This window comes from Apteryx rowi, unplaced genomic scaffold (genome assembly GCF_003343035.1).
Source record: "Apteryx rowi isolate R43461 unplaced genomic scaffold, aptRow1 scaffold_21, whole genome shotgun sequence".
In the NCBI taxonomy this organism is placed as follows: domain Eukaryota; kingdom Metazoa; phylum Chordata; class Aves; order Apterygiformes; family Apterygidae; genus Apteryx; species Apteryx rowi.
Window position 1 is genome coordinate 5,380,461 of NW_020448419.1, and position 15,257 is coordinate 5,395,717.

The 15,257-nt window shown below is 40.9% G+C and overlaps 1 protein-coding gene across 1 annotated transcript in view; it reads left to right on the forward strand.

Annotated features, from left to right (window-relative positions):
- Nucleotides 1-9,079, forward strand: part of SPTLC3 (serine palmitoyltransferase long chain base subunit 3) — a 55,919-nt gene extending 46,840 nt beyond the window's left edge. Inside the window, exons 9-11 of the mRNA XM_026064175.1 lie at nucleotides 4,977-5,112; nucleotides 6,105-6,234; nucleotides 8,616-9,079. Of these exons, the coding sequence (XP_025919960.1) occupies nucleotides 4,977-5,112; nucleotides 6,105-6,234; nucleotides 8,616-8,729 (380 nt within the window). The 3' untranslated portion in view covers nucleotides 8,730-9,079. The remainder of the gene's footprint in view (nucleotides 1-4,976; nucleotides 5,113-6,104; nucleotides 6,235-8,615) is intronic.
- The last annotated feature ends 6,178 nt before the right edge of the window (nucleotides 9,080-15,257 follow it).

The window sequence follows — 15,257 nt, forward strand, 5'->3', positions numbered from 1 at the left end:
GGGCCAGTTAGACCAAAATAAACATTTTGCTCAGATCTGCCTCCTTATCTGACTTTGGAGGGTCTCATAAATGAAAGAAAAAGAGCGTTGAAACACAGTTACAAACTTTAAGGTTTTTGTTACTCTTATCAGGACAGCATATAAGTTGGCTGTGTATATATGATGCATGTATGTGGTCTTTGACCACAAAGCTTAACATCAGAAAGGAAAGTGTTGACACTTGGTAAAGAAATAGGTTCCTCCCAGGCACCCACCCACAAATACAGTGTGTGTAGCAATTGTCTCCTAATGTGCTTTTTTTCCCTCCAGATGTATGTGAATGCTCTGATCTTTTATTTGCTTCTTTAATGTATCCCTGCAAATGACATTACTATTTTGGGATGTTGCTAAATTAAAGTGGCTCTTTTGCATCAGCATTGGCTTTCTGGAAATGAGTTCCACAGGCGTTCTTGAAAGGGGATCTGTCCCATCACAAAGTCATTGAGGATATAGATTTAGCAAGGGAGGACTGGAAAAGGAAGAGGTGTTCAACTTTGTCGGGGTTGAGAGGTTGCCCAAAACTCCTCTTTGAGCTGCAATGTTTCCTTTGCTGGGTTCCCTGTCTTACTTCAGAGTCTACATTTCTGGCACCTAAAATAAGAAATAGAGACAAAATGATCAACTCTAGGCTCAGCGCATATGGTTTGATAAATACTGAAGGGCTTGGAATTTTGAATGGCTGACAGTTTGTTTCCAGCTTTGTGGTAAACAGCTGAATAGAAAGGAGAGGGCAGCAAGTATTAAACGCCAAGAACATCTGCATTTATGAAAACTTTCCCTAATTGAAAGTCTAGTAGTTTCAAATGCTGTAGACTGAGAGTTTGGAAGCTAGTTCAGGGCTGCTAAGATAGCAAGAAGCAGCAGTGGTTTTGAGCCCCCACTTCAGGTCACTCCCCCACCTTTCTTCCTTCTAATTTGGGCATTCAGAGGTGCAAATAACATTTTTACAAACTCTAGCAGGGGAAAACTTTCTCTCAGATTTCAGACATGTTACTCTGCAGTTCTTCTCTAACCCCCTTTCCTTGCCATCTCCCCTGTCCCCATCTCTCCTCCTCCTCCTCAATATTTCCTCATGGTTCTTTGAGATCTACTACACCAAAAATATTTTTGGAAATACCACAGACTATTGTTTTTATTAGTGACTGGAAGGCTTTGTAGTAGGATGCTTTTGTGTTTCATTTGTTTTCCTTGCTCTGGCACAGCTGTTTTTGTTTTAGCAGTATTAGAGAGATGGTTAAACTATTTGTGGCCTTTTCTAACCCAGCAGATCTCTTCCACTGAATTTTTTTAACTGAATGACTGAAACTGTAGCTAACAGGTTGTCTGCGTGGGCAGTTTTGTGCATAAAGTTACAAATGCACTGGTTTTATGAGATCTTTTAATTTGTTCAGCAAAACACTGATCACTGTGTAGCAAGTCCCAGTTTCCCTATAAATTTCCCAGCCAGAACATTGACAGAACCTTGACTAGAGAAGATACAGAACAGATGAAGCAGCAGATCTTGTTTAAACCTATATATGCTCAGAAATGATTAGTGGAAAAGAGGTTTATGTAGGTGTGGTGATCCCCACCTTAGCCAAGAGGGAACAGGAAGAACAGCAGGTACTGCGGCAAAATGTGGTATGAGGACAGATCTGCCAAAGGTAGTAACAGCTGTAAATGCTGAACTAGCTGTTGTGGTTACAAGGAGGAAGACAGGAAATCAGGGAACAAGCATCTAATCAGTGCATGGTCACAGCAGAAAGTAGTGAATGAACAGGATGAAAAGTAAAATGAAAAAGTAAATTAAGAGTGAAAACAAGATGCATATGTACAAAGGCAACTTTAAAGGAAAAAAGAGGAAATGAGTTGTACTGGGAGACTTCAGTGTTCGTGTCTGGTGACATAATCTAAGTGATGTTGAAAGTATGGGCTGATGAACGGGAGGAAAATGAAAGATAAGTGTGTAGATGAGAGATGTGTCCCACTAAACTCCACTCTTGCCATGTGTGCTCGCCAGCTCTGCTGTGCAGGCACTAGTGTTTGTGCAGCTGTCCAGTGATTAGGTTAATAGAATTGACCTGGCTGATGCTGTTTCGGTGGTTTTCTTTCTGGTCAGGCCACTCTTCAGGCAGATCAAGGAATTGGCTTGATTTGTTGCATGATTGTATGAACATCAGTACTGATGCTGGGGAGGTAGTGGGGGTACGATGGGGGAGGTGGCACCAGCCCTGTCAGCACCTTGCAGTATTGGAGAGTGGTACATATATTGACCAGCTCATGAAATATGACAGTTATGGCTAGGGTAAGGACATAACACTCACCCCCACCTACAGATAGAGATGAAGTAATGAGGAGTGTGGCTCTTTCCTTTTGCATGCTAGCGCAACCATGCTGCTAACAGGTAGGGAAGCAACTGCACTTGTTAGAAACCACCCTCTTAGAGACACTGCAAAAGAAAAGGCTGAGCTGACTTTTCGAGCACATTTTTCTCTGCTGTTTTTTGTCTTTTTTTATTCATTAAAAATAATTGTTTTCAACTCTCCTGTCAGTTTTGCTGGGGGGCACATCAGTGGATTAGTGACTGAATGAGGTCTGGGACAATAGGGACAGTGCAGAGCAGAGAACTTGTATCAAAAATCCAAAATGATTAAATTTTGTCGTCAGGCGATGATACTGAGGTAATAATAACAAAATAAGAAGACAGAGAAACTAAGTAGCTAATTTTTTGATTCTGAGTCCTCTCAAGGACTTACAAGAAAGCTCTTAGAAGAAATATTAAGATATTCTGTATCTCAGCTTTGTGTCTGAGTAAATTCCCCTTGTTCTCCTTGTTTTGCATTCACAGTTTTCCAGCCTACCATTGTGCCAGCTGCTTAAATTAGGAAGGTAAAGCTTGGTGCTCTGTTTAAAAATGCATAAATAAACAAGTGTAGAAACATACCCTAGAAACCAAAAATCTTTCAGATGCTTTTCTAATGCATAAGTTATGCAAATAAGGACCAAAAGACAATGTTTCTTTTTCAAGTCATCTTTATAATACTCTTTTCCACTCTTTCCTATCTTTTTTCTAACAATATAATTTCACTCAGGGACTGCAGAATAATGCTGTCTGCTGTTCCTTACGAACTGAGGTTCATGCAAAAGGGACTACACTGGTTACCTTTTAAGAAATAGTAGTCTTAGAAGAAAAGAAAGAGTTAGATGCAGTCTGAAGGGGGAGAAGTAGGAAATGAAAATCTGCAGAATCCAAATCAGGGCTGCTAAAGAATAATCTGATTATAGCAACAAAGCCTGCATTCCTCAAATCATGAACAATCAAAGATTGGTGGATGGACAGGACAGTTAGATTAATTGAACAATAAGGGCTGAGAATAAAGGGGATTTGAGTGTCATATGCCCCTTCCGGACATGGGGAATGAATGGGGACCGCATAAGTAATCATCATTCAGTAGGTGGTTACTGAGACAGACAGCAAGGTGTTCCTGGTGACTTTCATACAAGGAAAGGTAAGATTGTGACAAGGAGGAAGTTTGGGTTGGAGCACGCCCCTGGAAGCACACCACAAGGAAGGAGCACGCTCCCTCTGCCTGCCCAGCCACTGCAGATCACCCCACTGCTGTGCACTTGGGATAATCGCATCACAGCAGTGGTTCAGATCCTCAGGAATGAGGGCAAGTCTGTGCCATATCAACAGCAGAACCTGTGGTCCATGCTACAGGACATTACTGGTGTAAATACAGTGGTTCAGTGAGATACCAAAGATTAGGCAATACAAAAGTTAAAACAGCTTCTCTTGGATCAACCAGAATTCCTTTAAAAATCAGGCTTCTTGCCCCAGAGCCAAAGCTTCTCATCAGCTGGGGACTTTCCTTGCTGTAACAACATGTACAGTAATGATTGTACATAATTCCACAATTTACCTGCTCTGTCAATGATTGCATGTAGCTGAAGGGAGTCCTATGAATGTGAGTGCATGGGTTATCTGATGTAAATGGCAAAATGTGCAGAACGGATGCTCGACGTGGGTGGATTCTTCCACAGCATCTAGAGAAAAGGGGAAGCATACCATGGGATTGTCACATGCTCCCTTTGAGCATGCCTGGTTTACGTCGTGAAAGAAGATGAGGAGGGAACGGACCTTGACCTTACCATAGAAAGTCATTCAGAACAAAAACTTAGGGAAATTCAAGAAGGGATTAGATATGTAGATGCATATTAGAATATCTGGAGATACGCTGATTATTGGCAACAAAATATAGATGATCGGACTTGGTGTATAAGCAAAGTCTACTATATGCTTTTTCTTTGTCTGAAAAATTGCAACAAAAGCATCTGTTTGGGCTGACCCAAAATGCAGCATTTTCTACTTTAAACTTCATTACAGCCACAGAAAAAATAACCCATGTATGCACACAGAACTAGCTAAAATGTGAGAAGAGCACTGTAGAGCATTGTTAATCAGAAGAAAAACAACCAAATGGATATAATGACATTTGTATCAAGATCTCTTTCTGTGGACATAAATTGTTTCCCTTTATAGTGCATTATGTTGGAAAAGAAATTACTCTATTGAATGTCGTGTATCCACAGAGACCCACAACTTCTTCTCTGTGGGTACCAGTCATTCGGTAGACTCTATTCCATGAATACAGTAAAGGAAACCATTCACCAGTCTATATCCACAGAAGACATATTATTTCTGCCTGTGGGAATGCATCTTGTGAGTACAGGAATATCAGTCATCTGTGCCACCATTACGAATCAGATAAAATGCCATAGTAATCAACATAGTTGCATTTACCTCATTCCATGTTTTTTCTTCTGAATCAAATAGCAACATATACCTCTCATCCAAACTTTTCAGAAATGTTACCAACAGTCCTGCTTCTAGTCCCTTTTACTGAACTCCTGCTATGATCTTTGCACTGACTGTTCTCCCAACTGACTCATTCCAGGGCTCCAACGAGTACACCAGCTAGGGAAAAACACAAGATACTTCAGGCGAAGACTGCACGAAATGGGCTTCATCATTTATGGCAATGATGATTCTCCTGTTGTCCCCTTGCTCCTTTTCATGCCTGGTAAGATAGGGTAAGTACTGAAAAAACTCATAGGCAAAACAAACACCATTCAAATAACATGGGTTATTTGGTATAAACTGTGAAAAATGTAATTATGTTTGGTAAATGCTTCACAAGAGAAACTTACTCTGTTAGGTGACTGCATCATTTAAATATGCTCTATTTTAAATTTAGTCCTGGACTTAGTTTTGAGCTGTTCGGTATTCAGAATTTTAAGAATTTTCCAGATGTGCATAACATTTTTAACTTGTTCTGGAATAACACTCTTGATAGCATTTTGGACTTGCTTTTATTTTATTTTTTAATGGTTAAAACAGATGTATTGCCCTTGATGTATGAATGGTTTGGGATGGACATTCTTTCCCCCCATCCAATATTTGAACTGTCTTTGCATAGATAAATTGTTTTACCATTTAGTTCCTATCAAGCAGCACTTGTGTATTGAACTGAACATGCAGATCAGAAGTCAGTAGTAGCATAACAAAAGGGTCAAACTGTAGGGAGCCTTTGCATGTAACTCAGGCTGGATAGCTGCTCTAGGTTCCTAAACTGACAGAGCAGTTGTGGGAACAAGAAGCCCATCACACAGACTGTTTTGTTCTTGTTGATGTGAAGGAACGCAGCTCTCATACCTTCCAGAGGCCCAACTTTATTAGTTTTTAGGGACCGTGAACACCCTCACACTTTGATTTGCACCCAAGCCCTTTGATTGACATAAATGAATCAAATGAATCAATCCAATTTTATGATGATGCTGCCTCTCTCTGCCATCACACTGCTAGTATTTGACACCCTCTTTGCTTCAGGAGCTGTTAAACAGCAAAGAATCTCAGTCCTACTGGTAAAATTCTGACTCTTATTGAAGTCAGTGGGAATATTACCATCCACTTCAACTGAAGACAGGATTTTACCCATTGTTTTATTGTACTTGAATATTTTCTCTTTGTGGTCAGGTTATTGGAGATAATTTACTTTTTTTTTTTCTTCTTCTTCTCCCCCTAGGGCTTTTGCAAGACGCATGTTAGAAAAAAATATCGGGGTGGTTGTGGTTGGGTTTCCAGCTACTCCTATCACAGAATCCAGGGCTCGGTTTTGTGTGTCAGCTGCACATACACGGGAGATGTTAGACACGGTAAGTACAGCAGACGTCCTGCTGAAATTAGCTTCAGATGCAAAGGGGGTTGGGAGAAGCAGTGTGTCTGTTACTTTGAATCTCAGTAATTCATTTTTACATTTGTTTTTCTGGTCTTGTCACTTGTTCTTTAAAGGCATTTTAGCCTTATATATTTTATTTTAAAAAATAAATTATGGGACACTTAACCTGCTATGTTCTTCCCTTTCTAATAGTGACCAAATCTGTCATAACTAATAAAGACCTACATGAAGAGCACAGCAGGGCAAAAGTTAACTACTAGGTCAAAACTATCAGAGTAGGAAACAAGAAGCATTATGGAAATACTTGCAAATCAGGTTTTCCATACCCTTATTTTCATTACATATTTCCACGTGTTGGTTAAATTGCAGAAGTAGTATATGGGACAGCCTTGAGGGTACAGGTGGAAACTGCAAACAGTATTTGGAACCTAATGAGGGTTAATTGGTGCTGTCTGGCCTGTCTCAGTTCTGTATCTTTCCCTGATACCAGAAACACTATTAAGAGTTTGTTGAGATTTCCATCATAAACCTCCATTTCAACATAATCATAAATGTGTTTAAAAGAAACTATTTGAAATTTTCCATCTCCCTCTCTTGCCGAAGGTGTTTTTGGCTTGGTTTAATATAGGCTCATTCATTCTCAAACTATGCCAACTTACAGGCAGGCAACACTGAGACTTAACAGTAAAATTAAGGCTTTCTTTTTCTTCTCTTTGCACAAGTATGATGCTCAGAGCAGAAAACTTGTGAACACATAACATATTTGAATAGAAGACACCACTCCTTTGTGTAGGCAAGCACCTGTGCTTGCAGAGAGTTCCTGGCTCTCCATTTGAATCCTGATATTCATATGTAATCAGAGGCCAGAGCCCTGCCTGGCTGACCAGCTCCCATGCCAATCTACACCACTCTCAAGCAACATTGAAAAATCTGCCTTGCATATGTGCAGTATAAAATTCCTGCTGCTCTTAAAGGCACAGTAGTTATTAGCAGGGTGTAATATCCTAAAGATAAAATGGCATAGAGCAGTGCATAGCTATGTGTCATTGTTGTCTTTTGCTGTTTGATTATATGAACTTTGGATTATGTAACTAGTAAGAGGCAATGAAGTTAATCTGAAGATTAATCGCTTAAGGTTGCTACCTTGCTTTGCTCCCCCTTCTCCCCCCAAAATGTAACATCATACCCATTACATTTTTGAGCCATCACTACAATTTCACTTCCTGGTGCCTGCACATTGCTGCTTCCTGGTACCAGTGAAGGTCTGATACACTCCCTGGCCATCATTCTTGAACACTCTTTATTTTTGCTTTGAAATTGGGATCATTGCCACAGTGTTTGTAGCATTCTTTTTAAATGTCCTTCACTATGGGGGAGTGGAAATGCCCCAATTTTAATTACATGCAGATGGAAAGATTTTTAGGGCAAACACTTTGTGAATATGCCTAAATCCAGTGTAACAACAGGTAACAAGTACCATGAAAAATTTTCCCTTCAGCAAAATTCATTTTGAATCCTGACCTGGAACTAAGAGAAAGAAAGATCCGTGGGATGGGCAAACTCCCAAAAATAATTTCCTTAATGACCTTGAAGCTATCTCTCTGCATAAACTATTACCAAAATACTGTATTTTTTTGTTCTTAATCTTATTTCAGTGGCTAAACAGAAACAGGCTCAAAATCAAAATCGCTGCACTATTCTTTGGTACCAAAAGGGTGGCTTCTCTTGAATGTGGCTCAGATGCTGCCAGACATTGAGCTGCTTCTGTATAGTACAGAGTTCCCTGGCTACTTTTTGAACCTACCAAGAGCTAAGGACACAGTTTGGCAAACTGCATTACAATGTTAATACAACATTAATTATGTCTGTGATATTAATACAAGCAGAGAATGGAATGAAGTAAAAAATAACTAAACCTATTCTGGGTATTTATGATAACTCTGATCAACACTGTGGGCTGAGTCCCATCTAAGAAAATGCAGTGACAACTCCAGTCTTTGGGATCTGCAGGGAAATGCTGAAATATTGCCTTGCATATGCCTTTTTCACAAACAAAGATAACACTTTATCTGGAATGTTGTCTTCCTGTGCTTCTTGGAAAATATCTGTTTTTCTCATCTGTGTTCAATTAATGAACTGACTAATAAACCATAATGTACTGAAGGGGTAAATTCTGTTCTCGTGCGTGCTGTTGTACATCTGTGACTGCACTGACATTCTCACTACAGGAGAATGAAAGCAAAACTTGCACTTCAAACTTTCCTTAATTGATATTTTTATGATCTTGTTGTTCTGCTATAAAGTAGAAGAACCTCAAGTCTTTTCCAAGAGAATTGATACAGTATAATGGTCTTACAGGTTTTGAAAGCTCTGGATGAATTGGGTGATTTTCTACAGCTGAAGTATTCCCGGTATTCCAAGTCAGCTCATCCTGAACTGTATGAAGAAACTAGGTTTGAACTTGAAGATTAAGTTTTCCACCCATGAAGAGAACATTACGATGCTATGAAAGGGGAAAAACCCCAAAACTAAAAAATATGAATGCATTTCTTCCCTTCTAAGGACAATTTTTGGTTCACAGTTAATTGAGAGGAGGGGAAGCTTGGTTGTTGCATTTTATTGTATCAAATTTCTGTGTTCAACAGACTGAAATATTGATACAGATTTGCCTCCCCAGGAGATCGATCCTTCTTGTGGTATTTTTAATGGAGAAAGAAAGCATCCCATTGGTGGAGTTGCTAACGTACAGCTTATGTTATGGCCCCTTTTTATGAAGAGGCTTCAGATAGTCTTAATTGTGACTGAAATAAAAAAGTTTAAAAGCTGAATGGATTCCAGTGTAGTATGCTAGTATAACTGAGCTTTGTCAGTTAAATTGACCTTTGTCTGTTGAAGAGCATAAACCAAGACATTGGTTTAGATTGCTACAGAGGAAAGAGCAGAAAGTGACCTCTTTAATTTCCCTATCATGCATTTCTCCAAGGACAGAAAAAGTTAGAAGGCAGCTAATGCTGAGAACAAGAAAAGTAGTAGCCTCCTCAGATCAAATATCTCTGACAGCAGATTATGGGAAAGGGAAAATGTTTCCTCCCTTCCACAGACCCTTTCTCGGCCGCTTAAATACACAATAATCTTCGTAATGCACACAAGTTTGGGCTTAGAAATAAATGGAAATGCTTTTCTGCTAACACATTTGACCTACAGCCTTCCACATCTTATCACAACACAAGTTCTTCAGCAGGCTTGCTCCCTTTTCATGTAGCAGTAGTAAATAATTTTAATAACCATTTAACTTTCCTGTAAAAACCTTGATCAAAACAGTCAGATACTTGCAGTTCACAAACTGCAGATGACATTTATGGGCCCATTCCTAAGTTTCTTGAACTACTTATGGGCTTAATAAATTCACTAACAAGTACATAATGCTGAAGCTGTTAGGTATACAGAATGTAAAGTTCAAGATATCATAAGCAGTTCTGCCACCTGTTAAACTGAAAACTCTGCCATCTCTAAACTAAGGCTATCCATTTCATAACATTTCTTGAAATATTCTTGCCTGCTTTGTGCATGTCAGGGGTTCTTTTACTTGTCTCGTTGCAGACTTCTTAAAGTGGTTTGTTTTTCATATAATTGACTGTGTCATCTGAGGGGGAAGATGTCCTTGTCCCCTTTTTCATTGCTCAAATGACAAAAGCACAAAGACGCTTGAAGGAGATGTTGTAGCCTGCAACTTCCCTGCAATGCCTGAAGTGGCATTATCATCAGGCTTATGTGGGCTGAGTTGTTAGGAGGAGACTGGAGGGTTTTTCCCTTTTTTGCAGTGTTTAAAAGTAGTTCTGTAGCTTTAAGAATGAACTTCAAACCATTCCACGCTATCAAATGTCATTGTAAACACATCAGATGAGAGATGTTTAGCTTTCTGTTGCACAGATGTACCACACTTTCATGTTCTCTTGAAAGCTCTGGTGTAAACTTAACCCACAGCTGCAATATTAGATTTAAGAACAGAACAATTAAATTGTGGCGTACCAATTACACTGTATTACTCCCTGCTTGTTAAAGCAGCTTTCAGGATATAACAAGGCTGATTGGTTATGAGGGCCTATTTTTTTGCTGGATTTTTGTTGTTGTTGTTGTTGTGCAAGTTAATAAAAATCCAGTGGTGCTATAACTTTAAGCATTGATTACAACACATTCCATAATATCAGATGTCAGCTTTAGAAAGCATTTATCAAGAGCTGGGGGGCTGGGGGGAGGACTAAATGGTGTCGTATGATTCTTCACTTTGGTAGATGGACTTGAAAAACTTTGCAGAGGTTCAAGGGAGCTGTGTTGGTGCATAAGAGCAAACTCACTATATAAATATTAAAACACTATTCTCAGGCACAAGAAGGGGAGAAATTAGGAAATGTGAACTGTGTCTTTGAGTTACCTGGCAATTTGTGATGTACAGCTTTGTTACATGCAGGGTGAGCGCACTTACTGCCGAGGAGATGGACTGAGAAATTTCTACAACCTGTTCCTCAAGGAAAAGTACTGAATTTGATGTGTTGCGTTTTGATCTCTATTGCCAAACATCTGTGGCCAAATCCTCAGTTGACTTCTGACCTTCCATCTCAGGGTATATGGCCATAGTTTGTATTTCAGCAAACATTATTACACGTGCTGTTGCAGGCAACATGCTATTTCCCTCAAAGAGAGGCCTGAGATTGATTAAGCTTCACAACGATCACTTTTTGTCCCCCTATAGGGGAATGTTTTCTGTCTGTCTAAAGCCAAATTCCTCTTGCCCTCAGAACATTACTCTCTCTCGTATTAAGGAGACAGGACAGCTATTTTTCAGAGACTGTCAGTTGATTTATTATATGCTCTCTTCTGATTTCTTCCATCCCTTACACATTAGAGAGAATATAGGCTGACTATCTATGGGCTTGGGGAACATTTGGGGAGAAATCCCTGCTCCAGTAATGTAATAGTAAAACTCCCAGGAACTACAGACTCCTAGATTTTCCCCATGGAATTTAGTTATGGTCTGGCACTGGCTTTTCCTCCAGTGTAATTTCAGTGGAGTTCTTCCAGCTTTATTTCAGTGTAAATACATTTAGAGTTGGCTGTCTCTTGGAGGCTTCGTTTTAGTAGGCTTAGGAAAAAACTTATGGAGTACCTATTAGGGAATTAGCACATTTAACCTAAGGGTCGCATATTTCATATAATATACTCCATCCTCAGGCATTCATATTCTTTGGAGATGTAGTTCTCTGTAATTGTTTTAGATGTTTTTGAAGAGGAACTGCCTTCCATAAATAAAAATTGCTCGAGATGTTATGTTTGTAATGCAGTGGAAATGTAAGTACGGGTACACTAACTTTTTGTTGGTAAGCTGTAATTCCAACACCCTGCTATCTTACCAGAATCTTGATTGACCTTCATGCCCTGGGAAGACTCCAGAGGTCTGTTTGACAGAATAACTGAATTGTTTGTCCTTTCCTGTGCCTTTATCCCACCTCATCTTTTAGAGAGCCTTCATTTCCTGTGCTTATCTTACTTGTCAAGGTGTTTCCTTGCATCTGCTTCTCCTGCCTTTTTACATCATTCCTTCTGTTCTGTTAGTTTCTGTCCTCTGGGTCTACAGGAAAGTGCACTAGCTGCTGCAGACTTTGAGGACCTGAACTGTGAATAATGTTTGGCTTTCCAGGCAGTGACTTGCCATGCCTGCTTTTCCTGGTATCCTCATCAGCTTCTGCAGACTTTAATCTTTCCTTTTCAAATAAAAGTTTCTTACTGATGGTGCTAAGTTTCTAAGCTGAACCACGTCTGAGCTGTCCAAACTGTTGAACCAAGAGCGGGTTTTATTCATCACTCATACAAGTGTAGATCAAGTTAAATCTTGCTTTGAAGTCAATACCATTGGTTTAAAATTGGTGCAACTATGAGAAGAACCTGTCAGAGTGTGAGGTGAGCTGCCTGCATCTTTTTCAGAGGACTTTGAACACTGATGTCTCTGGACTATTTCACAGCTGCTGCTCTTCACAGGAGGACTGAGATACAGGAGTGGATTTAAAGATTAAGGTAGGATTTGAATTTTCTGCCAAACCACTGCTCCCACCACCAAAATGTGTTTGGTGGAAGGTGTCATATATTTCACAGTCCTGCTGAAACAAGAGAAAAACCGTCTACAGTCTACACTTTGTTGATTTATTGACGTAATTTTGCACTTTCTAGCCTGCTTAGAAATCCAATAGAGATTCTCTAGTATTTGATCTGCTTTTTATTTGTGCATGAAGTTTAATTGTTCTTCAAATTAAAATACAGATTATGGCCAAATTTTAAAGAAACCACAACACCAGCTCAAAAATGGTAGATGTCATTCCAATACTGGCATCTGAACTTTTGAGCCTCCAGATGCCTTTTAAGGAGCACAAACCACTTTTACATTTGCAAAAAAAGGTATGTAGGTGTTTCCCTAATTTATTCACACATCCAGTGCAGTTCATGCTTGCTGCAGACCAGTCACAGGATAATGAGAATCCTACTCTGTCCATTAGTGGACTGCCACCTTGTCGTCTTACCCACCTTCTGCCCCGTAAGTTCACACTTCCAGCAAGTACAGAGACCTTCAGACCCATTAGAATGGTCTCACAGCGACCACTCCAATGACCACACAAAATAATTATTCATCACCATGAGAACAGGAATCTGGTGTGTGAATCAGACTGGCTTGCTCAGCGGTCACCTGAGGGATGAGCATGTTGTTCTCCACATATATGGTATGTTATTGACATAACAGAGCAGTGATAAAGCCATTTATATCACATGCTAATCGGATGAAGAGAATAGTGGAGAGCCACAGGATCTAGAGAGATGTGGTAGACTAGATCCAGGTGAGTGCAAACAACTTTTTATGCAAGTGTTGCAAGCGTTATTAGAGCTTGTGTACCAGCTAGGTGAAAAACTTGCTCTTTAATATCAAGATGGTAACTGTGAATGAGGTAAAGAGAGACACTGCACTCTGCATGTGATTCCAATTTGTTTATGAAGAGTAGACAAGGTAGATGGGATGGCAGGTGTCCCTGACATTTAGTACTCTATTAAGATTTGCTCTTATAGATCCTTTTTGAAGGGTCACTTCTGCCAGGTGCTGTGCTAAGGCCAACAGACATTAATCATTATCACAGAATCACAGAATCACAGAATCACTGAGGTTGGAAGGGACCTCTGGAGATCATCTAGTCCAACCCCCCTGCTCAAGCAGGGTCACCTAGAGCACATTGCACAGGATTGCATCCAGGCGCATTTTGAATATCTCCAGAGAAGGAGACTCCACCACCTCTCTGGGCAACCTGTTCCAGTGCTCTGTCACCCTCACAGTGAAAAAGTTTTTCCTCATGTTAAGATGGAAGTGTCTGTGTTTCAGTTTGTGCCCATTGCCTCGCGTCCTGTCGCTCGGCACCACTGAAAAGAGTCTGGCCCCATCCTCTCGACACCCTCCCTTCAGATACTTGTACACATTGATAAGATCTCCTCTCAGCCTTCTCTTCTCCAAGCTAAACAGGCCAAGCTCTCTCAGCCTTTCCTCATAAGAGAGATGCTCCAGTCCCCTAATCATCTTTGTGGCCCTTCGCTGGACTTGCTCCAGAAGTGCCACATCCCTCTTGTACTGGGGAGCCCAGAACTGGACGCAGTACTCCAGATGTGGCCTCACCAGGGCTGAGTAGAGGGGGAGAATCACCTCCCTCGACCTGCTGGCAACACTCTTTCTGATGCAGCCCGGGATACCATTGGCCTTCTAATCGATATACCTGAGTCCAAAAGCTTGTGCCGCAGGGGTAACCAGGTTTGTTGTAATGTTTGAGCCACCATCTACAGTGAGCAGTGCTGATGCTGAAAAAAAACTTCAGAGATCGGTCCCATGATAATGGTGCACAGCATCAAGAATGGCTGTGATGCCCACATCAGCAGGTAAAGATGGTTTGAATCCAGGGGTGCCTGTGGTGTGACAAGAACTGCCCATGCTGCTCTGCAAGGCGCAGCTGCAATGTGGATCCAGCACAGGCAGGACAGCCTGCCCTCTTCTTTGCAGATGTAGAAGGGCATTGCCTGTAGGAGGCTCCAGCAGAAGAGTTTCTTTCTGGCGAACCAATTCAACCAGAAGATGTAGCTGTGAAAGCACAACATTACAGGAAGTCTAGGAAATCAATTCTCACAAGTCAGTTACATGCAGTAACAGGCAAAGGAAATTAAATGTGTGTAACAGTGAGAAATGGTGATCTGATGGGTGAAGACTGCTTTTCTGTCACCTACCTTGAAATTATGTCTCAGATAAGTTTGTGTGAACTTGAGCTAACTCTAGTGTCTTGTGGCAGGCCAAGGTATGTGCTCTCCAGTCCTTCACAGAGCTCAGAACTGATATCTTGTGCCGTGGCAAAGGATTAAGTGTCATCACATCTGTGGCCCTTATCTGCTCTAATTCCATTTCGCCTCCTAGCACAGCAAGCAGCAGGCCTATCTTTCCAGTTCAGAGCCCATCTTAATGTTGACAGCTAAGCCTATCGGGGTCCAGTGTGGACCCTGTGGTCCATGGCACTGCAGCGAGTAAATGTTTCCTCATGGAAACGGGCATTCGCTGTGCTGCAGGTAGCCTCTTGTCTGGAGAGGGTTCTTTTTCTGTTGACCTCTCCAGCAGCTGTTCTGAAATAGCACAGAAGTGATGAAATCAATGGGGACATTTCAAAAGCAGAGCTTCCCCAGTGTGCTTTCTGGAGCTAGCTCTGACACAAGTATCGTGTGTGTCCCTTGTTACCACACAAACCTCGTGATGATTTGGCTCTCTGTGCTGTGCAGAAACTGTTTTGCACATTGCTGGGGATCATACTTTCATGCGGGAGCTGCTTTTCAAAAATCCCTAACACTGAGGATGCAGCTACTCCCAGCCAGAGCAGTCAGAACAGGCATGATATTCCTCATAGTTCCTGGACCACCCATTTACCCTTTTGGCATTTC